Source organism: Lipotes vexillifer, unplaced genomic scaffold (assembly GCF_000442215.2).
Source record: "Lipotes vexillifer unplaced genomic scaffold, Lipotes_vexillifer_v1.1 scaffold454, whole genome shotgun sequence".
NCBI classification, from domain to species: Eukaryota; Metazoa; Chordata; class Mammalia; order Artiodactyla; family Lipotidae; genus Lipotes; species Lipotes vexillifer.
This window is the reverse complement of record NW_006779481.1, coordinates 2,030,038-2,056,536: the sequence shown is the minus strand read 5'-3', so window position 1 is coordinate 2,056,536 and position 26,499 is coordinate 2,030,038. Positions and strand designations below refer to the sequence as shown.

General features: G+C 38.2%; 1 protein-coding gene across 1 annotated transcript in view; it reads left to right on the top strand.

Moving 5' to 3' along the window:
- Positions 1-23,203, top strand: part of CFAP210 (cilia and flagella associated protein 210) — a 38,566-nt gene extending 15,363 nt beyond the window's left edge. Inside the window, exons 5-9 of the mRNA XM_007452623.1 lie at positions 5,901-6,057; positions 13,565-13,704; positions 15,959-16,151; positions 16,887-17,051; positions 22,862-23,203. Of these exons, the coding sequence (XP_007452685.1) occupies positions 5,901-6,057; positions 13,565-13,704; positions 15,959-16,151; positions 16,887-17,051; positions 22,862-23,203 (997 nt within the window). The remainder of the gene's footprint in view (positions 1-5,900; positions 6,058-13,564; positions 13,705-15,958; positions 16,152-16,886; positions 17,052-22,861) is intronic.
- The last annotated feature ends 3,296 nt before the right edge of the window (positions 23,204-26,499 follow it).

Sequence of the window (26,499 nt, the reverse complement as noted above, 5' to 3'; positions counted from 1 at the left end):
AGCTCTGTGGAGAGGTCCAGGTGTCAAGGAGCTGAGGCCTCCTGCCAATGGATATGTGAAAATTGGTTCTCCAGACTCTGTCAAGCCTTCAGATGATTACAGCTCCAACATCGTGACTGTAATCTCTTGAAGACAACACAGCTAGGCCACTCTCAGCTTCCTGAATCTCAGAAATGGTACGAGATAATAAATGTTTATTGTTTTAAGCCACTAAATTTAGGGGTAATTAGTTATTCAGCAATAGATGACTAAAACATCCTGTACAGCTGCAGGCCCTGTACCTGAAAGTGAGATTTTTCACACGCTTCTTAAATAATCTCTAGGCTGCAGGCCTGGAGATTGGTGGTCTTTGAGCAGTATAAGAGTCTGCCTGTGACTCACAGTGGGCATGATGAGGATAGGGCAAATAAGGGACTCTAGTGACACCAAAATCCCCCCAAAGAGGGATTTTGACCAATAGACTTAAACATAATTATGGAAAAGACACTTAAGAGTATAGACAAGGAATAATTCTGTTTCCTTCTATTGATAGGTAAGCCTTTCTCTAGGAAGAGGCCCATAGACCTTGCTTAACAACTCAGTTACTGTTAATCTCATCAGCTTCCCAAGAAAAGGAAAAACCATCATAGGACAGCTTGCATCACTTTCTCCTGGATAAGGGAAGAGGGCTTAAGTGATCTTATTTATTCCTACTGATTAAAAGCCATCCTAAATCTTGTAACTTCCCAATTTGTCACTCTAGTCCAGACTCTCCCTTAAGTCCCAGTTTCACGTATCTCACCACCTTTAAGACATCTCCATTTGGATATCTCTTACGTACCTCAGATTTAAAATGTCTAACACAGAATTATTGATTCTCCACACCCACAGTGGACTTCCTAGTGGCATCCCTACCAGTCAGTTGTTCAAACCAGAAACCTAGGAATCCATCTTTATTTTCCTTTATTTCCCAAGTCAAATCTATCAGCAATTCATGTTGATTTTTTTCTCCAAAACAAATCTTGAATTTATTGCTGTCATCTTAGTCCAAGCCACCCTCATATCCCATGGATTATTGCCTCAACCTCTTAACTGGCCTCCTATTCTCTCTTCCTAATCCCTTCTCCTTTCATCATCCAGAGAGATTTTATTAAAATGAAAATTGATCTTATTATTCTCCTACCTAAAACATTTCAGTGACTTTCCATTCATTTAAGATAAAATGGAAACTCGACTATCTCTGGCAAGGCCTTGTGTCAAAGGGCCTCATCTACTTCCCAAACTCCTTTCCCACTCTTTTCCACTCTTTCTCCATTACCCTGATCTTTCAGGCCTCAGGCTCCTGTCAGATCATTGCTTGCCACATGGCCTTTTCACATGCTTTTACTTCTGTCTGGAATTTTACCTTCCCATTCTTCATCTGTGGACTTCTCACCAGCTAAAAGAGGTCTTCTTTGTCTTAGGGAACAGCTCTGTCCAAACAGCTCTCTCTGTTATGTAAAATAAATAACTCAATTGTTATTCTTTTTCTCGTCCTGTTATTTTCTTTTATATATATATATATATATATATATATATTTAAAATTTATTTTATTTTTTTGGCTGCATCAGGTCTTAGTTGTGGCTCATGGGATGTTTTGTTGTGGCGCATGGGCTGTTCGTTGCAGCACGGGGGTTTCTCCCTAGTTGAGGCGTGCAGGTTTTCTCTCTAGTTGTGGCGCATGGGTTCCAGAGCAGGTGGGCTTTGTAGTTTGCGCCATGCGGGCTCTCTTGTTGAGGCGCATGAGCTCAGTAGTTGTGGCGCGTGGGCTTAGTTGCCCCATGGCATGTGGGACCTTAGTTCCCCTACCAGGGATCAAACCCACATCCCCTGTATTGGAAGGCGGAAGATTCTTTACCACTGGACCACCAGGGAAGTCCCTTGTTCTGTTATTTTCTTTACAAGACTTACCTGGATTTGTAATTACATTATTTTTCTATTTACTTGCTTTTTGTTTGCTTGTTTTTGCCTGTCTTCCCACTGGAATGTAAGCTTCTTGAGGCCAGGAACCACGTTTGTCTGTTTCATGGTTGTAGTAGGAATTCAATAAATAGTTGTTAAATAAATGAATGAGAGGTCTCAAGATTACAGAAGAGTTAAGTGTGATTCTTAAGTCTCTAGAATAGGCAACAGAAAAGAAGTTGGTACTGTTCACCATGAAAAGGGCAAGAGACCAAAAGGGTCAGTTTAGAAGAGGAGAATGAATTTGCTTTTAGACATAGTGAATGTACCTATATAATAAAATAGTCAGGTGGTGATGCCTCTTGGGTTGTCTCTTCAAGAATCAAGCATGTCTATTGTAATAGAGACCTCATTTTTTTTTTTAATAAAATTATTTATATTTTTGGCTGCGTTGGGTCTTCGTTGCTGCATGTGGGCTTTCTCTAGTTGCGATGAGTGGGGGCTACTCTTTGTTGCAGTGCACGGGCTTCTCATTGCAGTGGCTTCTCTTGCTGCGGAGCACGGGCTCTAGGTGTGCAGGCTCAGTAGTTATGGCTCACAGGCTCTAGAGTGCAGGCTCAGTAGTTGTGGCACACGGGCTTAGTTGCTCCGTGGCATGTGGGATCTTCCCAGACCAGGGCTCGAACTCCTGTCCCCTGCGTTGGCAGGCAGATTCGCAACCACTTTGCCACCAGGGAAGCCCCAGAGACCTCATTTTTTTTTGGGGGGGCGGCCTCTCACTGTTGTGGCCTCTCCTGTTGCGGAGCACAGGCTCCGGATGCGCAGGCTCAGCGGCCATGGCTCACGGGCCCAGCCGTTCCGTGGCATGTGGGATCTTCCTGGACCAGGGCACGAACCCATGTCCCCTGCATCGGCAGGCAGTCTCTCAACCACTGAGCCACCAGGGAGGCCCCAGAGACCTCACTTTTTTTTTTTTTAGTTTCTTTGTTTTTGTTTTTGTTTTTTTGTGGTACGTGGGCCTTTCACTGTTGTGGCCTCTCCCGTTGCGGAGCACAGGCTCCGGACGCGCAGGCTCAGCGGCCATGGCACACGGGCCCAGCCGCTCCATTGCATGTGGGATCTTCCTGGACCGAGGCACGAACCCGTGTCCCCTGCATCGGCAGGCGGACTCTCAACCACTGCGCCACCAGGGAAGCCCGAGACCTCATTTTTGATGTTGGGCTGCTGACTTCTTGTTAGGCCCCACCCTCCCTTCCTCTTTGGCCTTATAAGAAGGCCCCTGGGCTTGCCTCTTCCTTCGTTGCCAGTAGGAAATTTAAATCTCCTGTGCACAGGAGCTTTTCCCCAGTTTCACCCCTCAGTCACAATAAAGACCCAAACTCACTTCCTCTGCTTTGCCCAAGTCAATCCAGACCTACTTATGCCTACACAGCTCTGTTGGGTGTCCCTTATGTGATAATACTTTCTCTCAAATTCTCTTGGTGTGTGGAGGGTCATCTGAACCACATTTTGGGTAGGGGTCCCTTCCACTTTTATAGTTCTATGTAACATCTATATAAAGTCAAGTCAGATCTGGGCTAGATCAACACAGATTTGGGAGCTTCAGAATGTAAATCAGGGGTAGCAAAGAGGTTTCATGACAAATTCTGCTCTGATGGTTTGGCAGACGCTGCCAGTTCATTGGGCTGAGCAGGACCAAGATTTTTGCATTGATTTTTGTTTTGCATTGATTATTGGTGTCTGCTATGGTCATGGGTGTTGGAAGTAAAGATAAATGTTGGGCTTCCCTGGTGGTGCAGTGGTTGGGAGTCTGCCTGCCAATGCACGGGATGCAGGTTTGTGCCCCGGTCTGGGAGGATCCCACATGCCGCGGAGCGGCTGGGCCCGTGAGCCATGGCCGCTGAGCCTGCGCGTCCGGAGCCTGTGCTCCGCAGCGGGAGAGGCCACAACAGTGAGAAGACCGCGTACCGCCAAAAAAAAAAAAAAAAAAGATATAAATGTTATGTATTTCTTCCCTGAACTAGAGGATCTCGGATTTCCTTCAAAATGTTGACTTTGCATTAAGCTAAACCTATGGCAGATAGTTGAGTAGTCTACCCAAACTAAGGTAGAAGTCTTTATTGACAGTCTTTATTTAATAGTTATATAAATCCTTGTCAATTTTATCTCTTCACTGACACTAAAGACATTTTTTTCTTATTCACTCTCAGAATAGGTAAATTTTTTTTGGCTGAAACAATGAATTGTCCAATACGTGTATAGGTATAATGTTAGTGATTTCCAGATTTGCTAAGGAATGTTAAAATTGCAAATGTTTTTTATCTTGTTTTCCCTTAAAGTAGCAATTTCAAAACTTCAACAACTTTCTCAAAATTAGATACATCTCTTTTTATAATGTCCTTTAAATCTTGATTATTGACATGAATTTGTGTCTAAGAAATTGGTATACTATTAAATAGTTCTAACAAACTAAACAAATAAATAAAAATTTGAAAACCTAGTATTTTTAGGGCAATCATAAAGTTGATTTAGCTGTGGCCAACAGTGACTTTTTTCTTAGCTCCTCCTAAAGAGAGTGACTGTGACTCTAAATGGCTGCTTACTCACCTGTTCTGAATTGGCTTAATAATACCAAAGTGAACTTACTGGCTCACTTAACTGTAAAGTCCTCCGTGGCACAGGGAAGGGAATTTTCCCCCTCCCTGAAACCAAGAAAAAAATGTTATGATTGGGTGCATATGAAAGAAAGGTTTACTCCTCAGTCTTTTTGTCTATTTAAGTGGGTTGTTTACCCACTCTGTACCCACCTGTTCAGGAAGAAAAAGAACTGGAGACAACTGATAGAGAGCACCAGTGGAGCAGCCTGCACACGTGTTGATTGGCTGACCGGGATGCGTGGGCACATAGACAAAGATACCGGGGCGGGCGGCTTGAGCTGTTTTGCCAGCATGCTGAGGATTGACTGCCAGATGTGGTCGCGGAGAGTCTGCAATAAACTACTGATGGTGGATGCTCCTGGTTGTGATGGTGGTGGGGTGGGGGGGTGTGGGTTGTAGAGGTAGAGCTGGAGCTAAATGCAGATCAGAGCTCTGCAGTGAGGACACTGCTCAGGGATCTCTGAAGAACTCACGCATAAGCCCTGTGAGACAACCAGCATTTAATGGCTAACCACTCAGAAGGCATCAGTAGTTAGTCAATGTTGGCTAGAGAAAGGATAACAACCAAAGTGGCCAGCTGGGTAAGGAAGTTGTTGCCCTTCTTCCATCAAACCCCAACTCCTGAGAGGCCAGATCCATAGCTTAGATAGCATCTTCTAGTGCTGAAATTGAAAAGCAGTAGGGATTAGGGATTTTCTGTAAAATAATGTCACCATTTCAGCATAGTGTCTGTCATTCAGTTAACTGGTTCTTTCTAAAGGAAAGGAACATTTGAATCTACTGTAGGACTTAATTTTGGTGAGGAATGAAACAAATTTTGAAGAAAGGAAGATATTGGCAATCCTGGGTTAACCAAGATTGGATTTGTTTTTGTATTTTTTAAATTTTTTTTCTACAATTTATTTGTTTGAATCAGATTCCAACTAAGGTTCATACATTGCAATTGGTTCCTATGTCCTTTCTTTTAAAAAAATTATTTATCTATTTATTTATTTTGGCTGTGCCAGGTCTTAGTTGTGGCATGTGGGCTCTTTAGTTGCAGCATGAGGACCTCTTAGTTGCGGCACGCATGTGGGCTCTAGTTCCCAGAACCCAGGCCTCCTGCTCTGGGAGCACAGAATCTTACCCATTGGACCACCAGGGAAGTCCCTGGATTTGGTTTTAATCGCTGCTCTTTACCTATCTGTTCTTGTCCCAAAAGAAATCCACAACTTCTCCTTTATAGCTTCAAATCATCCCAGGTAAGACTCTAATTCATTTCTTTAAAATATATTCTATTTTTCTGAGCCGCTCTCAGTTATAATTATGTTTTTTTTCTTCAGAATAAAGGAACATGAAGAGGAAGAAGAGAGAAGGAGAAAAGAGGAAGAAAAGGATGCTGAGGAAATAAAGCGACAGAATTCATTATATGAAATAGAAATGAAAAAAAAAAGAGGAAAGAAAAAAGAAGAGAGCAATGAAAGCAGGAGACTATTTTTTGTAAGTTGAAAATACTTCAAAAATGTATCTCTTTAAAAAATGTACAGAGTCCAATGCCAAATTTTTAATATGTTTTTTATAAATAATAGTGGTATAGAAAACAAGTTTGCTATTAAGTTGGGTTTTTAAGTGTACTTTGGGGGGAGCTATATTTGCTGTTATTTCATTTGGATGTGCTCTCATTCATGAACAAGAATTAAGAGAATGAGACTTTTTAAAAATGAATTTTGTTATCCTAAAAATGAGAGTTGTAATGAGCAATGAATGGGGTGATACGTGTTTGGTATCTCCTGCACTATTAATATATGCTGAATAAATGGTAATAATTATTTTATGGTAGTTGCAATTTATTTTGTAATTTTTTATATTCATTTCTTTAAAGTTATTTTTTATTCTTAAGTAACATATACACAGATTTAAAACATCAAACATCACCAAAATGCTTAAAAAAAGAGTAGCAGTCATTGCTTCACTCCTTCTGCTTCTTGGAAAATTATATTCTAAATAATCTATGTATTTTAGGGACTTCCCTGGTGGCGCAGTGGTTAAGAATCCGCCTGCCAATGCAGGGGACACGGGTTTGAGCCCTGGTCTGGGAAGATCCCACATGCCGCGGAGCAACTAAGCCCGTGTGCCACAACTGCTGAGCCTGCGCTCTAGAGCCCACGAGCCACACCTACTGAGTCCGTGTGCCACAACTACTGAAGCTGTGCACCTAGAGCCCATGCTCCCAAACAAGAGAAGCCACTGCAATGAGAAGCCCATGCACCACAATGAAGAATAGCCCCCGCTCACTGCAACTAGAGAAGGCCTGCGCGCAGCAACGAAGACCCAGTGCAGCCAAAAATAAATAAATAAATAAGTAAATAAATTTAAAAATAAATAATCTATATATTAAAAAAAATATGTTCAGTTTTAAAGATATGTATCTTGATTTATCAATTTTAAACATTTTCTGTCTCTCTGCCCTGTTAGTTGAGGATTTAGCTCTTTTCCAATACTGTCCCCTTCCCATCCACCTCTTCCCCCCAAATCATCATGGCATAATTTTAGTTTAATCATTATTATGATTTTATAAATATTGTTCTCTGAAGAGCTAAGAAATATACTATGATTGTAATTTTTTGCTTCCATAAATGTTTTTCTGTGGTTAAAATAATTCTCATTGTTTGCATTTGCTTTAAAGCTCTATACCTCAATTTTTTCCATATGTTCAGTACGTTCTGCCAAATGGTTAATGATATTAGTTTTCAAATGTTCACCTAAGTAATATTAAATTATCTATGGTTTTCTTGGAGCTCCCCCATCCAGAGTCCTCCGTCCTCTTCCTTCTGGACTGTTTGCTCTCTAGGCCTGCTGCTCAGCTGTCATTCTGGAGCTTCCCTGTGCCACTTTCCTGGGTCTCAGCTCCTATTTCCTGAATCTTATGCCTTCCTCTTTCTTGATTTATTCCTTCATCTTTCTGAAATACATCTTTTTTTTTAAAATATTTATTTATTTGGTTGCACCAGGTCTTAGTTGAGGCAGGTGGGCTCCTTAGTTGCGGCTCCAGGGCTCCTTAGCTGCAGCACGTGGGCTCCTTTGTTGTGGCAGGCGGGCTCCTTAGTTGTGGCAGGCGGGCTTCTTAGTTGTGGCAGGCAAACTGTTAGTTGTGGCATGCATGTGGGATCTAGTTTCCTGACCAGGGATCAAACCTGGGCCCCCTGCATTGAGAGCATGGATTCTTATCCCCTGCACGACCAGGGAAGTCCCCTGAAATACATCTTTGAGTAGCTTCTGAAGAAAGGGTATAGAGGAGGTAAAAATTTTGAATTCTTATCTGGAAAGGTTATCATCTAAAGTAATGCTTGCTTTGGGCTTCCCTGGTGGCACAGTGGTTAAGAATCCACCTGCCAATGCAGGGGACACGGGTTCGAGCCCTGGTCTGGGAAGATCCCACATGCCGTGGAGCAACTAAGCCTGCATGCCGCAACTACTGAGCCTGCGCTCTAGAGCCCATGAGCCACAACTACTGAGCCCGGAAGCCACAACTACTGAACCCAAGAGCCACAACTACTGAAGCCCACACTTCAGTGGCTCTAGTACACTAGAGCCTGTGCTCTGCAACAAGAGAAGCCACCGCAATGAGAAGCCCATGCACCACAACAAAGAGTAGCCCCTGCTCGCTGCAACTAGAGGAAAGCCTGCATGCAGCAACAAAGACCCAATGCAGCCAAAAATAACTAACTAAATAAATTTATTAAAAAAAAATAAAGTAATGCTTGCTTTATAGTTTGGATGTAGAGTTCTGGGTTCAGAATTCAGAGTTTTGTATTTATGTTTTCATAATATTCTAGCTTTCAGTATTGCTATGGAAAAGTATTATGCCATTTATGGTCTTCATTCTATGTATGTGATCTGGTGTGTTTTGTTTTTACTTCCCTTGTCTCTCTTTCTCTGAAAGCTCTGAGGGTCTTTATCTCTGCAACTGTAAGATTTAACAGGGACATACCTTGTTTAGGTCTTTTTCATTTTGCTGAGCACTCAGTTGATGCCTCAACCCATAAATGCATCAAGTTTTCTTATTTTATTTCTTGTATAATTTTGTCCATTTCTATTTTGTTTCTTCCATCTAGAACCCCTCTGATTTGTATTGGATTCTCTGAAGTGATGCTCTAATTAAAAAAAATATTTTCTCATATTATTAGTTAGGGTAAGACTCAAAAGTTTATAACAGAAAACCCAAAATAAAGAATGTAAAAAATTACAAAATAAATTGCAACAGTACCTTTATCTGAAGTGCAGAGGTGGTCATGCCAAGGCTGATATGGTACCTCCAGAATCAAGGGGGAATGAGACAGCTTCTCTTTTTTTGCTTTGCTATTCTTGGAACATAGGTGGCTTCTGTCCTCAGGATTGCCTCATGGCCTTGAATAGCTGCTGGAGCTCCTGGCCACATTCCAGGCAGCAAGAAGGAGAAAGGATGAAGGACAAAAAAGGATTTCCTAACTATCTGTCCTCCTTTTAAGGAACTTTTTCAGAACTCCCACTTAACAATTTCCATTAAATCTCATTGGTTGTAATTTAGTGACACCTAGCTGAAAAGAAAGCTTGGAAATATAGTCTTCTAGGTGAGCATATTGCCACTCTGAACAAAATCTGGGTCCTGCTACTAATGCAGAAGAGAAGAAAGACTCTTGGGTAGGCAATTAATTGTTCCTGCCATTTCTGGTTTTTGTTTGACTTTGAGAGTTATTCTCAACTTTGTCTTCTAAATCTTCTATTGAATTTTTAATTTTAACTATCAAAATTTTAATTTCTAAGAGTTTTACTTGTAATATTATTATTCTTTTTGCATAAAATCTTATTCTTGGTTCATGGATATAATATTTTTATCTTTCCAAGTCACTTTGGAATAGGACAAACCTTGTTTTGTATGCTAACACTGCTATTTACTAGCCAAGTGACCTTGAGCTGAGGCTTTCAATTTTTAAAAATCAGGATTAACTTTGTGTTAACTCTGGGCTTTTCTTTCGTTTCTTTTTTTTTTGCGGTACGCGGGCCTCTCACTGTTGTGGCCTCTCCCGTTGCGGAGCACAGGCTCCGGACGCACAGGCTCAGTGGCCATGGCTCACGGGCCCAGCCGCTCTGCGGCATGTGGGATCTTCCCAGATATGTACCACATCTTCTTTATCCATTCCTCTGTTGATGGACATTTAGGTTGCTTCCGTGTCCTGGCTATTGTAAATAGTGCTCCTGTGAACATTGGGGTGCATGTGTTTTTTTGAATTGTGGTTTTCTCTGGGTATATGCCCAGTAGTGGGATTGTTGGTTCAGGTGGTAGTTCTATTTTTATGTTTTTTGGGTTTTTAAAAATATTTTTAAAAGATTAATTTATTTATTTGGTTGCACCGGGTCTTAGTTATGGCCAGTGGGCTCCTTAGTTGTGGCAGGCAAACTGTTAGTTGTGGCATGCATGTGGGATCTAGTTTCCTGACCAGGGATCAAACCTGGGCCCCCTGCATTGAGAGCATGGATTCTTATCCCCTGCACGACCAGGGAAGTCCCCTGAAATACATCTTTGAGTAGCTTCTGAAGAAAGGGTATAGAGGAGGTAAAAATTTTGAATTCTTATCTGGAAAGGTTATCATCTAAAGTAATGCTTGCTTTGGGCTTCCCTGGTGGCACAGTGGTTAAGAATCCACCTGCCAATGCAGGGGACACGGGTTCGAGCCCTGGTCTGGGAAGATCCCACATGCCGTGGAGCAACTAAGCCTGCATGCCGCAACTACTGAGCCTGCGCTCTAGAGCCCATGAGCCACAACTACTGAGCCCGGAAGCCACAACTACTGAACCCAAGAGCCACAACTACTGAAGCCCACACTTCAGTGGCTCTAGTACACTAGAGCCTGTGCTCTGCAACAAGAGAAGCCACCGCAATGAGAAGCCCATGCACCACAACAAAGAGTAGCCCCTGCTCGCTGCAACTAGAGGAAAGCCTGCATGCAGCAACAAAGACCCAATGCAGCCAAAAATAACTAACTAAATAAATTTATTAAAAAAAAATAAAGTAATGCTTGCTTTATAGTTTGGATGTAGAGTTCTGGGTTCAGAATTCAGAGTTTTGTATTTATGTTTTCATAATATTCTAGCTTTCAGTATTGCTATGGAAAAGTATTATGCCATTTATGGTCTTCATTCTATGTATGTGATCTGGTGTGTTTTGTTTTTACTTCCCTTGTCTCTCTTTCTCTGAAAGCTCTGAGGGTCTTTATCTCTGCAACTGTAAGATTTAACAGGGACATACCTTGTTTAGGTCTTTTTCATTTTGCTGAGCACTCAGTTGATGCCTCAACCCATAAATGCATCAAGTTTTCTTATTTTATTTCTTGTATAATTTTGTCCATTTCTATTTTGTTTCTTCCATCTAGAACCCCTCTGATTTGTATTGGATTCTCTGAAGTGATGCTCTAATTAAAAAAAATATTTTCTCATATTATTAGTTAGGGTAAGACTCAAAAGTTTATAACAGAAAACCCAAAATAAAGAATGTAAAAAATTACAAAATAAATTGCAACAGTACCTTTATCTGAAGTGCAGAGGTGGTCATGCCAAGGCTGATATGGTACCTCCAGAATCAAGGGGGAATGAGACAGCTTCTCTTTTTTTGCTTTGCTATTCTTGGAACATAGGTGGCTTCTGTCCTCAGGATTGCCTCATGGCCTTGAATAGCTGCTGGAGCTCCTGGCCACATTCCAGGCAGCAAGAAGGAGAAAGGATGAAGGACAAAAAAGGATTTCCTAACTATCTGTCCTCCTTTTAAGGAACTTTTTCAGAACTCCCACTTAACAATTTCCATTAAATCTCATTGGTTGTAATTTAGTGACACCTAGCTGAAAAGAAAGCTTGGAAATATAGTCTTCTAGGTGAGCATATTGCCACTCTGAACAAAATCTGGGTCCTGCTACTAATGCAGAAGAGAAGAAAGACTCTTGGGTAGGCAATTAATTGTTCCTGCCATTTCTGGTTTTTGTTTGACTTTGAGAGTTATTCTCAACTTTGTCTTCTAAATCTTCTATTGAATTTTTAATTTTAACTATCAAAATTTTAATTTCTAAGAGTTTTACTTGTAATATTATTATTCTTTTTGCATAAAATCTTATTCTTGGTTCATGGATATAATATTTTTATCTTTCCAAGTCACTTTGGAATAGGACAAACCTTGTTTTGTATGCTAACACTGCTATTTACTAGCCAAGTGACCTTGAGCTGAGGCTTTCAATTTTTAAAAATCAGGATTAACTTTGTGTTAACTCTGGGCTTTTCTTTCGTTTCTTTTTTTTTTGCGGTACGCGGGCCTCTCACTGTTGTGGCCTCTCCCGTTGCGGAGCACAGGCTCCGGACGCACAGGCTCAGTGGCCATGGCTCACGGGCCCAGCCGCTCTGCGGCATGTGGGATCTTCCCAGACCGGGACACGAACCCGTGTCCCCTGCATCGGCAGGCGGACTCTCAACCACTGCGCCACCAGGGAAGCCCGTGGGCTTTTCTTACTATAAAAAATCTGTATGAACATTTACAATAAACTTAGAAAAAAACAGTAAATTAAAGTTTTTAAGAAATAATTCAAAACAATAACTTTTAACAGTTTGATATTTTCATTACCTTTTCATGTCAACTAATATATCTCGTAACCAGATTACAGCTTTGAAAAGTAATATCCCATAAAATAAGAGTACTTAAGAGTAGTAGGTACATAGTAGACCCTGAGTTATAAATATAGTGAAATAGTATACCTAATAACTTTTACCTTGAATTGATTTCTACTTATAGTAACAAAAAGCACTGATACATCTATGTATCCAGGCTGTTGTGTTCAAAGACACCTATTTTTATGATGGCTAATGCAGGTCAGGTTGTAGAATTGTAGAACCCCTCTGATTTATATTGGACTTCTGAAGTGATGCTCTAATTTAAAAAAATATGCTGATATGAACAGATTTTTATTCTTTGTTAAAAAAACTGACCTATTAAACATTTTTTAATTAGAATATACATCTGGGGCTTCCCTGGTGGCGCAGTGGTTGAGAGTCCGCCTGCTGATGCAGGGAACACGGGTTCGTGCCCCGGTCCGGGAAGATCCCACATGCCGCTGAGCGGCTGGGCCTGTGAGCCGTGGCCACTGAGCCTGCGCGTCCGGAGCCTGTGCTCCGCAACGGGAGAGGCCACAACAGTGAGAGGCCCGCGTACCGCAAAAAAAAAAAAAGAATATACATCTGTATAATTTTTTGTATATGCACAAAAAGAAAGTCTGGACAAGAAAGTAGTTTCACAGTAATTGAGTCTGGTGGGTGGAATTAGGAATAGGCAGATGGTGGATGTGGTAGGAAGGACGCTTTACACTGTGTTTTTAAAATATTGTAAATTTGTGTAACATATGACTATATTAACTATTCAAACATTGAATGTATACATATTTACTGTATTTTATCTGATTATAGAATTATTTTAAATTCATATTTGTAAAGAAATGAGATATTTGAAAAGAAATACAGAAAATTAAGATGTGAAAGTCACCTATAATCTCATACCCTAGAGATAACTACTGTTACCATTTGATACATTTCTTCCAGTTATACATTCATTATAAACTTGTATTTATATATATTTGCAAAACTAAAATACTCCATGGTAGTGTTTTATATTCTGCTTTTTTCTCCTACTTACTGATTATGTTATTTGTATCTTCCCATGTCTTTGAGAGTGTAATTTATTTAACCGTTTCTCCATTATTGACTACTTAGAGGTTGTTTCCAATTTTCACTATTATAAATAACTTTGAGGTGAAGTGCGTGGTAGGTACATAAAACGTAATGTCCAGCTCTGATTATCTCCTTGGGATATTTCTCCAAGAGAGAAATAATTGTATTAGAAGCTGTGACCATTTGACATTTAATATCGTATTAGATATCTGTATGTTGAAAGACACTTTTCTTTGTGATAGGATAATATACAGTTTTTTCCTCCAAGGAACATCTGAATGATAAAAATACCATCAAAGCTGTAGAACAGCAGCAGCAAGAGGAAGAAGATGAAAAGATTAGAAAATTTATGAAAGCAAAAAAGCGTCTTACACAAATGGGGAAAGAAAAAGAAGCTGAAGCACACAGGTCAGCTTCTAAAATATTTTTTGTGATTAATAAAGTACTGTCTGAAATTATTTTATTTTAAATCAGAAGTTGTGATATGAGAGTAGTCTTTAGGAAAAAGGTCTCATTATTTATGTCAGGGCGTTTAGTGACATGGTGATTTCAGCTTGGAGCACGTGAGTTGGGGTTCCCTTGGAATATTGATGACATCTGTGTGGTAGGTGGTTGGAAATACTGAAAATCTCTGCTTTAGGAGAGGGGTATGAGCTTGGAGATGGCTTTGTGAGCCATTGATGTACAAGTGGGAATTGGAACTGTGGATACAGGTGAGCTCACCTGGGGGAGTAGGTAAGAAATGAAGGTGACATAGTCCCTAGGGAAATCCATAGTTAAATGGAGAATGAAGGTAATATGAAGACCAAGGAATAGTTCCCAGAGAATGGAGGAAAAGCAGAGAAACAGCAAGGGAGGGGGGGTGGAGACTCAGTAAGAAGAGAGCAGTCATCGGTGTTAGATCACTACAGGGATTAAATGAGATTTTAAAAATGAAGCACCCATCAGATTTAGAGGTCATTGCTTACCTTAGTGAGCAGTTTGAGGTGAGGTGAGGTAAGAGACTTACAGTACATCGTGTTTCTGTCTAGACCATGCTTTTCACTTGTGCAAAACCGTCTGATGGCTTTACATCACACTTAGAGTCTTGACTATGGCCCATAAGGCTCTACATCCATCCTAATTCCCAGCCGACCCCAGCCTCCTCTCTGAAACCTCATCTCTTACTGTTCTCTCCTTCTTTCCCTCTTTGTCACTCACACTGGACTTCTCCTGTACCCTCTTTGGGGAATGCTCACCTCCTTTAACTCTTTCAGACCATTACTCAAATATTGCCTTCTCATTCAGGCCATCCCTATGTTATTTAAAATTACAAGCTCAGGGCTTCCTTGGTGGCGCAGTGGTTGAGAGTCCGCCTGCCGATGCAGGGGACACGGGTTCGTGTCCCGGTCTGGGAAGATCCCACATGCCGCGGAGCAGCTGGGCCCGTGAACCATGGCTGCTGAGCCTGCGCGTGCGGAGCCTGTGCTCCGCAATGGGAGAGGCCACAACAGTGAGAGGCCCGCATACTGCAAAACAAACAAACAAAACTAATATAGTAAAATTACAAGCCCACACCCCACATTGCTTATCACTTTAACTGCTTTCTTTTTCTTTGTTGAATGATACAGCACTATTTTAATTATTTATTTTGTTTGCTGTCTCTCTACCCCAACTATTGTGAAAGATCCATGAAAGTAGAGATTTTTAATGTTTTTGTTTACTATTATGTCCCAGTACCTGGAATAGTCCCTGGCACATAGTAGGTAATCGAAGTGTTTAAAATATTGTTTTTGAAAGCCTAGATGAATGTCACCTTTTCCATGAAGCCTTCCTTTCTTCTCATTTGCCCACATCATTTTCTAGCTTTCTCATGGCATTTATCACTTTGCCTGCATGAGTTATTTACATGTCTTTTCTCCACTTTAGATTGTCATTCCCCTGGGGCATGTGCTGTGTCCTTTCTCATTGTTTCTCCCATGTCGCTTTGCAAATTCACTCAATAATCAGTGAATATGTCACAACTAAATTTAAAAGTATATTTTGCCCAATTTCCTTAATGAAAATGCCCCCATTCCTTTAACAAATATGTAGTTATTGTTGATGATGTGCCAGCCACCATGCTTGGCCCTGAACTAGAGAGGGGACTTACCCTGTCTCTGACCTTGGAAATCTCACAGTGTAAAAGGAGAGTTATTTATCTTCATATAAACAGATGAAGTCAATAAAGTGCTATGAATAAATTGCAGACAGGGCATAGTAAGGATGAATTTATTCAGGGTTTTGGTAGCTTTTTCTGTTTTTGACATTAAATTTAAAGAAAGGCCTTTGACTTATTTTTATAATCTATGTGTTCAATATTAGAGCAAGTAGGATAGTCTAATAAAGTATTTAAAAATATTTTTCATGTGGAGAATTATACACTTTATTTCCTATACACACACATACACAAGATCATACTATATGCATTATTCCCTTTGGATTTTTGGAATAGACTTTATTCTAAAAATAAAGTATAAAATAAAGTATTAAAAATAATTTCCACTTAATATATGAAAGGAGCGATGGGGCTCCCTTTCAGTCTTGTAAAAGACTATAAAATATGACTCTCTGAATAAAGTATATTGGCTCCATAAAAAATCCATTCATGAAGACTTGACAAGTGATGGTTATTTTGTTATAGGCTAATGGAGGAACGGAGAGAAAGAATAAATAACTTCCTGAGTAAACTAATGAAAGAGAAATTTGACAATAAAGATTTGATTATTGCTAGAGATATTGCAGAAGCTGAGGCTGAATGGGAAAAAAGAGAAAGAGAAAAGTATGAAAAAAACAAAGCAGAATTAAAAGCAATTGCAGAACATAGAGCTCTTGTGGTAAGCAATTCAATGATGACAAATAAAAATCAAAAAACAAATTTGAGCCCTTTACACTGTAGTTTCTCCTTACTCCCTCCTAATATACTCCCTCTGCTTCCCTGACAAAAACTAGCAGATTTGAAAAACAATGTATATATTATCTTCCTATAGTCTTGAAATCAGACCATGTTTACTTTCTAACAGAAGATGACATGGTAGACAATTACAAATAAGATCTTTATAGATGCAAAGTAATAATAATCTCTTCTGTTTCAGAAGAGATTTGTTTGCATCTGAAGTGCAAAAATTTAATATACCTTTCATTTGAATGTTTTTAAGACAACTCAAGTAAAAATTACCCCATTGTGTTTCTGTATATCTTAATCCTTCAGAATTCATCTCCTACATGACTGACTGTCATAAGATTTAAATTGGATACTTTATAAACATTGTAGCAATTAATTTTTTACCTTACAAATATTTCCCTACCCTGAAATGGTCTTTTCTGTTCCTGTATTTTTTTAAAAACCAGTATCATTCTACTTATATTTTTATTGTTTCTTGATATTAAGGAAATAGAACAAAATCAAAGTAAACTGTCCACGTGGGAATCAGTCCATGTGTGTCCAATTTTCTGCCCTTGCATTGCTCCTGGCTGACTTTCTGCTTAGAGCTTTCTAACTTTGTGCCTTATTGAAGGCTGTTGGTTGCTAAAAATGGTTTTAATTTTTTCCTTTGCCTTTTATCATCTAGATAAAAAATAAAGAGGAAGAAGAAAGACAAAGAAAAATAGAGGCTAAAGAACAATTGCTAGCTATCCTGAAAGCAGACCAGATTTTCTGGGAGTGTGAAAAGGAGAAAAAACGGAAAGCTGATAAAGAACGTCGAGAAGTTCAAGATGCCCATATTCAGCAAATGGTAATTATTCCTAAATGTTTATACTTCTTTTAGCAATAAATATGTAATATAGAGTTCTTGATAGTTTTCTGTTTCCCAAAGCAGTTTCCTTTATCAAGTAAGATCAGATGGTCATTATGGTTATGACACAATAAAATGTATTAAAAATGTGAAGAGTTAGTTTTTGTTTTTATGGGTATTGAAGTTCTCACACTAGGTTTATGTCTTTTGCACAACTATTTATCCTTCTTTAGTTTCTATTGTGTTTTGATAAATATTTAAGAAAATACAAATGCAAATGGCAGGCCATGATGCTTTCTTTACTTTTCCCCCCTCTTTAAAACTACTACCCAGAGAATATGTTGATTGGGATCACATAGGTTTCATATTTGAGGTGAGTGGGGGGTCCCAGAGATTTTAGAACATGTATGGAGGACCTGGCAACCAATCATTTGTGTCTAAAAACCGTTTTCCAGAATAGCTGTACCATTTTCCATTCCTACCAGCAATGAGTGCAAGGACAAGTTGCCCCATATCCTTGCTAACACTTGTTATTGCCATCCTTTAATTTTTAACTATTCTAGTATAGTGTTATCTCATGGTGTTATTTTGCATTTCCCTAATGACTAAAGATATTGAACATCTTTTCATGTACTTTTTAGTCATTTGTGTAACTTGTGAAGTGTTTATTTAAATCTTTTACCAATTTTTTAGTTGGGTTGCTTTCTTTTCTCTTTTTATTTTTTATTTTTGGCTGCACTGGGTCTTCATTGCTGCACGCGGGCTTTCTCTAGTTGTGGCAAGCGGGTGCTACTCTTCGTTGCAGTGCATGGGCTTCTCATTGCGGTGGCTTCTCTTGTTGCAGAGCCCGGGCTCTAGGTGCGTGGGCTTCAGTAGTTGTGGCACACGGGCTCAGTAGTTGTGGCTTGTGGGCTGCAGAGCGCAGGCTCAGTAGTTGTGGTGCATAGGCTTAGTTGCTCCGTGGCATGTGGGATCTTCCCAGACCAGGCTCAAACCTGTGTGACCTGCATTGGCAGGCAGTTTCTTAACCACTGCACCACCAGGGAAACCCTGGGTTTCTTTCTAATTGTTGAGTTTTAACTTATTTTTTTAATGTGGTGAAATATACATAACATAGAATTTACCATTCTAACCAGGGGTCCCCAACCCCTGGGCCCCAGACTGGTAGCGGTCCGCGGCATGTTAGGAACCGGGCTGCATAGCAGGAGGTGAGCAGTGCGCGAGCGAGCAAAGCTTCATTTGCGACTCCCCATCGCTCCCCATTGCTTGCATTACCACCTGAATCATGGCTCACATTACTGCCTGAACCATACCTCCCCCTCCCGTCCGTGGAAAAATTGTCTTCCACGAAACCGGTCCCTGGTGCCAAAAAGGTTGGGGACCACTGATTCTATTTTTAATCATACAGTCCAAGGGCATTAAGCACATTTACACCGAGGTGCAACTGTGAATACTGTCCAACTTCATAACTTTTTCATCATCCTACTCTGAAACTCTGTACCCATTAAACAGTAACTCTCTGTTTCCCTTCCTGCCAGTTCCTGGTAACCAGTGTTCTACTTTTTGTCTCTGTGAATTTGCTTATTCCAGGTACCACATATTAGTGGAATCATACAATATTTGTCCTTTTTTGCCTGTCTTATTTCACTGAGCTTATGTCTTCAAGGTTCATTCATGTTGCTGCATGTGTCAGAGCTTCATTCCTTATTAATGCTGAATAATATTCCATTGTACATATATACCACATTTTATCCATACATCCATCAATAGATATTTGGGTTTTTCCCAGTTTTTGGCTATTGCAAATAATGCTTCTGCACATTGGTATAAGATGTCTGTTTGAGTTCCTGTTTTCAATTCTTTTGCTTATATACCCACAAGTGGAATTGCTGGATCATATGGTAATTATATGTTTAAGTTTTTTCAGAACCACCATACTGTTTTCTACAGCAACTGTACCATTACCCCTCTGACCAGCAATGTTCAAGGGTTCCAGTTTCTCCAAATTCTCAACATTTTCTGTGTTTGTTGTTGCTTATCATAATGGATTTGAAATGGTATCTTATTGTGGTTTTCATTTGCATTTCCCTCATGATTAGTGATGTTGAGCCTCTTTTCATATGCTTATTCAGTCTGAAGACTTCCTTTAGCACATTTTATAGCACAGGTGGGCTAGCAATAAATTCAGTTAATGTTTTTCTGGAGATGTCTTTATCTTGCCTTTTCATTGGATATGAAATTATTGGATATCATTTTTTTCAGCCTTTTGAATGTTTGTTCCAGTGTCTTCTGGCCTTCACTGTTTTTGACTAGAAATCTGCTGTCAATCATAGTTTGTCTCCTATATGTGATGTGTCATTTTTCTCTTGAAAATGAAGTTTTTTCTTCATTTTTGGCTTCCTGCAGATTGACTATGATGCATTTTCCTTGAGTTTTTTCTATTTGGGATTTGTGGTGCCTCTTGGATGTGCTAGTTAATATCACCAAATATGGGGAGTTTTCTGTTATTTCTTCAAATATTTTTCCTGCTTCTTTATCCTTTTTTCTTCGGGGACCCAATTTGCACATACACAGAGACATCTGATATTATACCAGAAACCTCTGACAATTCTGATCATTTTTAGTCAATATTTTTCTCTTTGTTCCTCAGTTTCTATTGATCTACCTTCAGATTCACTGATTGATGTTGAGCTCATCTAGTGAATTTTTCAATTATTGAACTTTCAACTCTACAGTTTTCATTTGGTTCTTTTTTATATTTTTTATATTGTTTCTATTTATCTGATTAGATTGCCAGTTCACTCATTCTGAGCAAATTTCCTTTAATTCACTGGATATATTCATAACTGCTTTGAAATCTAATTGCTAAAGTCAATACACAGTTTCATTCAGTTAGTTTCTGTTTCCTGGGAATAATGTAACATGTTTCTATTTCTTCGCAGGTCTAGTAACTTTTGGTTGAAAACTTGACATTTTATAGAATATGTTGTAGATTGTTTTGTTCTGAGAGTTGTTGCTTTTTTAGTAGGCAACTGCTTTCCCTGGACGCAAGCTTTGAAGTCTGTTTTCACCACAGAAGGTAGCCTCTGATGTCTTTGCTCACTTTTATTTTTTAAAGCCTCGACTCCTAGGGTTCCTCACTCTACTGGTGTTGACAGTCATCCAATAATATGGGTAGAGTTTATGTTCAGACACCTTCTGCCAGTAATGGTTTTACTCCTACCCCTGCTATGCAAGCTGTGGGCAGGTTGAGGGTGGTAGTCCAAAGAACACTAAATTCATAATTTCTCCCAGGCTTTTTTTGCCAGGCTCCTGAGGTATCCTGTGTGAATGTGTTTTATCAATTAGTCAGGGATGTCTGTAAAGTTTATCATTTCAACTCTTCTGTCTCATTCCAGAATCTCCCCCTTCAATTTCTAGCTGCTTAGCCACTCAACCCAAATAGAATCTGACATCATCATCCAGTTAAATTGCAAGTTTTCACCTCCTGAGCTGGAGGGATAGCAATGCCCTCCAAAGAATGCCAGAAACTTGTGGTTCTTACCTTCTGATTTAGTAGCAGTTTTTCATGAAAAAACACTTCTCAAGTAGTTGCCTGTACATGGTCACTTACCAGTGCTCTGAAATGACTGATTTTAATAATTTTTAACAATAAACTTGTTTTCTGTGGAGAATAATTGGCCAACCTCCTCATGTGGCCATTATCAGAAGTAGGATCTGCCATATTATTTTGAAGCAAATTCCAGATATCATATCATTTTATCAATGTATATTTCAGTATCTTATCTCTAAAGCTCAGGGACTCTTTAGAAATTAACATAATCACAATTCTGTTAAAACATCTAAAACAATTAACATTCAAAAATATAATTAACATTCAGCGTTTAAATTTCCCCCCGATTGTCTCATGAATATTTTTTAGTTTTTGTTTGAGGATGAAACAGGGTCCATATATTCTATTTGGTTGATTGATATGTCTTTCAAGTTTCTTTTAACCTATAACTCCTCCTCCACCCCCATCCTCTGTTTTTGTCTTAGGTTCTCCCTCCTTGTCTCCATTATGTTTATCTTGCAATTTATTTGTTGAAGGAACAGGGTTTCTTATCTTTTAGAATTATTATAGTCTGCATTTTGCTGATTGGATCCCTGCAGGGTAGTATTGTTCCTCACATTTCATGTAAAATCTAGTTTAGGTCAGATTCAGGTTCAATTTTTTGGTGAAAACTCCTCATAACTGGTGTTGTGTATTTCCATTAGAAGGCATGTAATGACTGTTGTCTCACTTTCTGTGATACAAACGGCCTTTGATGATTGTTACCTAGATTTAATTCATCAGGTGGAAAAATGTTAGTATTTTCTGCTTCCTTCTCATCGACTTGCTGAAGTTTTCAAAGAAATTTTCATGAGCAGCAGTTTCTCTGCATTACAATTTTAAAAGACAGGATATTTGATTCTTTTAACTGTATTTTCGAGTTTTCAAAATAATTAGTTCTCTAGCATCCTGCAAAGGTATTTGTTACTTTACCCCCATGTGTTATAATTTTTAGGATTTTAAACCAGTATTTTAAGTTTCTTTACAAATCTGTATTTATGCTTAATGTATATAAAGTTTAAGGTACCAGTCATGTATTCCATTATGGTTACCTTTCCTTCCATTCTCATTTCTTTTCTGTACTTCAAATATTTCTTCATTCCCTCAATGCCTTTCTACAAAACTGCTACCAAACCAATACAAGTATATCCCAACTGATCCTTGTTAAGATCCCAAATTACAGCATTTTACCATTGATGAGATAGTTCTTTTTCCTGTTATTGAATATCATTTTCTATTTTTCAAACTCCTAGTATCCTATCCCCTATTCAACATATAGCATGAAAGCCCGTTTTGAAACAGCATTCCATAACAAAAATTTGCTATTTTGTATTCATATGGTTGTTTTATTTCCTCACAAATTTCAATTCCTGGTAGATATATCAGGTTTAAGCTACTATTTTATGCTGAAGTGTTGGTTACTGAGTTTGAAATATATTTTCATGAATACTATATTCATAAGTAGACAAAAATCTTAATTTTTGATAAACTCAGCATTTCTTAAAATGCTTCTGAGAAGACACAAGGAAAAGGTGTCAACCAAAATTTTATAGAAATCTTTAAAAACCCATTAGTCACCTCATATAAGCAGTTAAAAGAACAATGGTTTTGTAAATTATAAAGTTAAAAGAAAAAAATTATGAAATGTTAGTAAACTGGCTTTTGGTAGGTAGATTGCTTATTTCTACCTAGCTCCAACATTGATAAATGTCACTTGTTCCAACTTCAAATTCTTAGGAAAGAGAATGTAACTGGTTTAACCACTTAATTCAGATATTCATTGCTGACTTAATCTTATGTGTGGCCCAGTCACATGGTATATCTGGCTGATTTGGGACAGTGGGTTTGGGTGCATTCCTTCAGAATAGTGGATGGATGGGGACAGCGATTGATATGTCTTCTACACTTGTCAAAGAACACATCTTCTAAATGGTAGAAACAGGATTTTAAACTTGGTTATTTTTTAATTTCATGCTGCATTGTTTGAAGATGTTACATCACATAATACTGAGCCACTACTCTGAACATGATACTGTTGTGAGAAGCATGGGAGAATTTATGAAATAAATTATAGTATATAGTTGTTAAGTCAGGACTTGTCAAATATCAATGAGTTTAGAAAGCTCTATCTGCAACTTCAAATGCTACATATATTTAGAAAATTGATTTTTTTTTTTTACTAATACAAAGTGTATTTTTTTCTTTCCTTCCCAAATAGGCCAAAAATAAATTTAATGCACTGCAAGCAAAACAAGCAGAATTAGAGTACTGCAGACTTACTGAAGCTCTTGTGGCTGAAAAGGAGAAGGAATTTCAGGATTATGCCAGAGAAGTAATTGAATCTGAGTCTGAATCAACAAACAAGTATATTTATCCTCTTGTAAAAGCTGTACAGGAAGGACCTGGAGGTGGTCGTGGGCCAGTTTTTGTGGACAGAGGTGTATTAAGACCCAGCTATCAGGCAACTGATATCACTGGAGTCCAGCTCCCTTTTTATACCTCTCAGGGATCAAAATATAATTTTCAAAAGTCTAAGGGAAGGCTAGGTTTTACATGGTAGAAAAAAGTTTATTTTTAAGAAGACTAAGTCATAGCTAATATTATGAGCTACAAATTCAAGTGAATTATATGCTTATAATTTGTTAATAAAGCTGCTTTTCATCTAAGTACAATTATGTCTGATCTGATTCTTCCCCATTCAAGATTAAGTCAGATTCCATTTTTTTTTTTTTTTTTTGCGCTATGCGGGCCTCTCACTGTTGTGGCCTCTCCCGTTGCAGAGCACAGGCTCCGGAGGCGCAGGCTCAGCGGCCATGGCTCACGGACCCAGCCGCTCCACGACATGTGGGATCTTCCCAGACCGGGGCACGAACCTGTGTCCCCTGCATCGGCAGGCGGACTCTCAACCACTGCGCCACCAGGGAAGCCCCAGATTCCATTTTTTATTTTGATAAAACACATACACAACCAAATGTATAATTTTAGCCATTTAAGAATATTCAGTCGCATTAAGTATATTCATAATATTGTACAACCTGCACCTATTAGTACACAACTGCTCTGATCTGCTAATCTGATAAAAGAAACCACAGCTAAAATTTGTGGCAAAGATGTAAATTGGAACTAGGACATTTTGGGTATTGAGAGGACTTGGTGGGGTGGGGGAGGTGTAAAAATTATGAATCTACACTTAAAAAAGAAACCGTACTAGGTTAGGAAGTATGTTTAGGAAAGAAACCTAGAAAGCAATGAAAATAGAAAAAGCACATTGAAACTAAAAGTATTTTAATAACAAATTTGCACAGTCCATATGAAGCACTCACATTTTACATATTCTCCTGGCTTAATAAAACATTTAAAAACACTCCAGAATTTGAGTTTAATAATATTCACCTGCTAACACATATAAACAACTGAATGGTCAGAACGTTTTTACTTAAGCATATATATTTTCAGTGACTAACTCTCAAGTTAACTAGGTTAATTTTCCCTAAATATGTCTAATTTAAATAAAACCAAAAATAAACAAGAAACCAAAAACTAGACGATCTGTTTTACAAACTCAATTAACATTTATATGGCTTTACAATGGTAAGTGTTATATTAAAGCTGGCAGGCACAGTGTTCCTGCTGCTGAGAAATCTGGAGGAATTAAAAAGCAAATAGTAGCATTCCAGTTGACAGAAATGCAAATTCCATGTATAACCTTAAAAGTCTGCTGAGGCAAAAGACACCTTGCAATTTGAAGCACTATGATTAAACAATTACACTAGAACTTATTCCTAAACCTGGAAATTGTCACTGCTGGCTAAATTCTTGAAGTTCAACATTGTTAAACTCTTTGCTCAGTTTTTTCCTAATACAATTTCTGTGGGTAAAATAAAAGTATTATTTTAATTGATTTATCTTTATTATTTAGCTTTTAATAAAAATAAAGGCCGAATAAGCTAATACAATGATTTAAAAAATACAAAAACAAACTGTTTATGATAGTATAGTTTATTTTATACAATGTTTAACTATAAAAGTTGATAGTTTCAGAGTTTAAATTCTGTAAAATGCAGTTTGCAGAAAACAGTTTAACAGTTACTAGACTAATGAGAAGCAGCATTTTGAAACTAATTATACAATTGCAACAACAGCTTTATTCCTAAATTTCATTAAAAAAATATACATCACAGTGACTTCTGAGCTAGGAAAAGAAGTGCATTAACTTCATTTGTTTTTCCCTTCTGTAAAGAGAGCAGCCATAACTTTTAATATCCCCACATACAAATACCCAATTCATTTATCCTTCAAAATACTATAAACACACAAAGGGGGAACAAAATATACAGCATGTGCTTTTGGTAAACATAGGAATTTGCTTGAAGAAGGGAGGCGGGGCAGACACACAAATCAATCCCACCACTCCCCCTAGTACATAAAAACAAACAAAACCCCTCAACAACTCCCTTCTCCAACCTTGCTGATGGAATTTTTCAAATTCCATAAAGGTTCAAAGTGTGATGAAAAATACTGCCACCCAGAGTAAAGCAAAATCAACTACTAAAACCATACTAATTTGTTCCACACACTAACCTGAAAACAAATTAGAACTGTCAGTAATTACTACTACTGAAAACATGAGAAGCCCAGTGTGTTCCGGTCCCCAATATTAAGAAATTTTTACTTTTCAGTTTCATATCTTCCACCGAGTACAGAATCAAAGGCCATTAGGCAAAGCCAATATGAATCAATATTACACTTGTGCAAAGATGGATTTATAAGACAAATTCTTTGAAACTTCTGTGAGGGATCTGAACTTAGAAACTACAATGCTCTATGAACTCACTACCTATAGAGTAATTTTAAAATGTTTTAAAGCAACCTAGTAGCTTCTCTACAAGCTCTTTAACATTAATCGCTCTGCAGTGTCAATTTCTGTGGCAGATGGTTTACCCAGAAAAAGAATTCACATGAAATAATCATGAAAAATTTCTCATATATTGCCAATCAAGCAATAAAAACTAATTTAATAAAAACTAATTTAAATATCTTTAAGAGGATATTAAATCAAACATACTTTGAGGTAAACTGTAAACTCAAACGTAACTATTATCAATTTGGCAGTAAAGAATTAAATAGTTGACTTTTAGGAAAACAGTTGTTCAAAGTAAAAACTAAAGGTTGCACAACTATTAAAAATGTAATGAAAGGATCATTTGATTGGTGTACTATTCAGATGCAAAGGCAGATGAGGTACAATTAATGCTGTTTGATCATTTTCTAAATGTTATTTATATTCTGAAAATAAAATCTAGCTGATTGTCATCTCTCACTTCAACTCCTTCACATATCTGTTCTATTGTAAAAACAGCTAACAAAGTTTTTTTTTAAAGGCTTATAAATAATGTTTAGCATGGAATTGCTTCTTTGATGACCAAAACAGAATACTACTTAAAGAAATTACTATTTTTTTCCCCCTATGGTTACTTGTCTATAATTCTTAGTGGATAAAGCTCCGGGATCAGACAACATAGAAGTATTTTTACTTAGCATGGTTTTTTTTTTTAAATATAATTATTAGAAATCCTTTCTTAAACAGCACCTTTCTTGAAGCTCAAATAGTTTAACAAAGACTTTTTAAATGCAGTTTACTGAATTTAAGACAAACAATAACTAATTTAAAATATATAACATTATACAGCTTGGGGACTCAAGACTCAATTATCTCTAAGGTTTGTGGTCAAAGTCTCTAAGGAATCAACCACCCTGGATTATCATAAACATCTATTATTTTTACCATCAGGAACAAAATTTGGTAAGACTCTGCTATGGATATTTGTTTCAAGATATTACAATCAATCATTACCC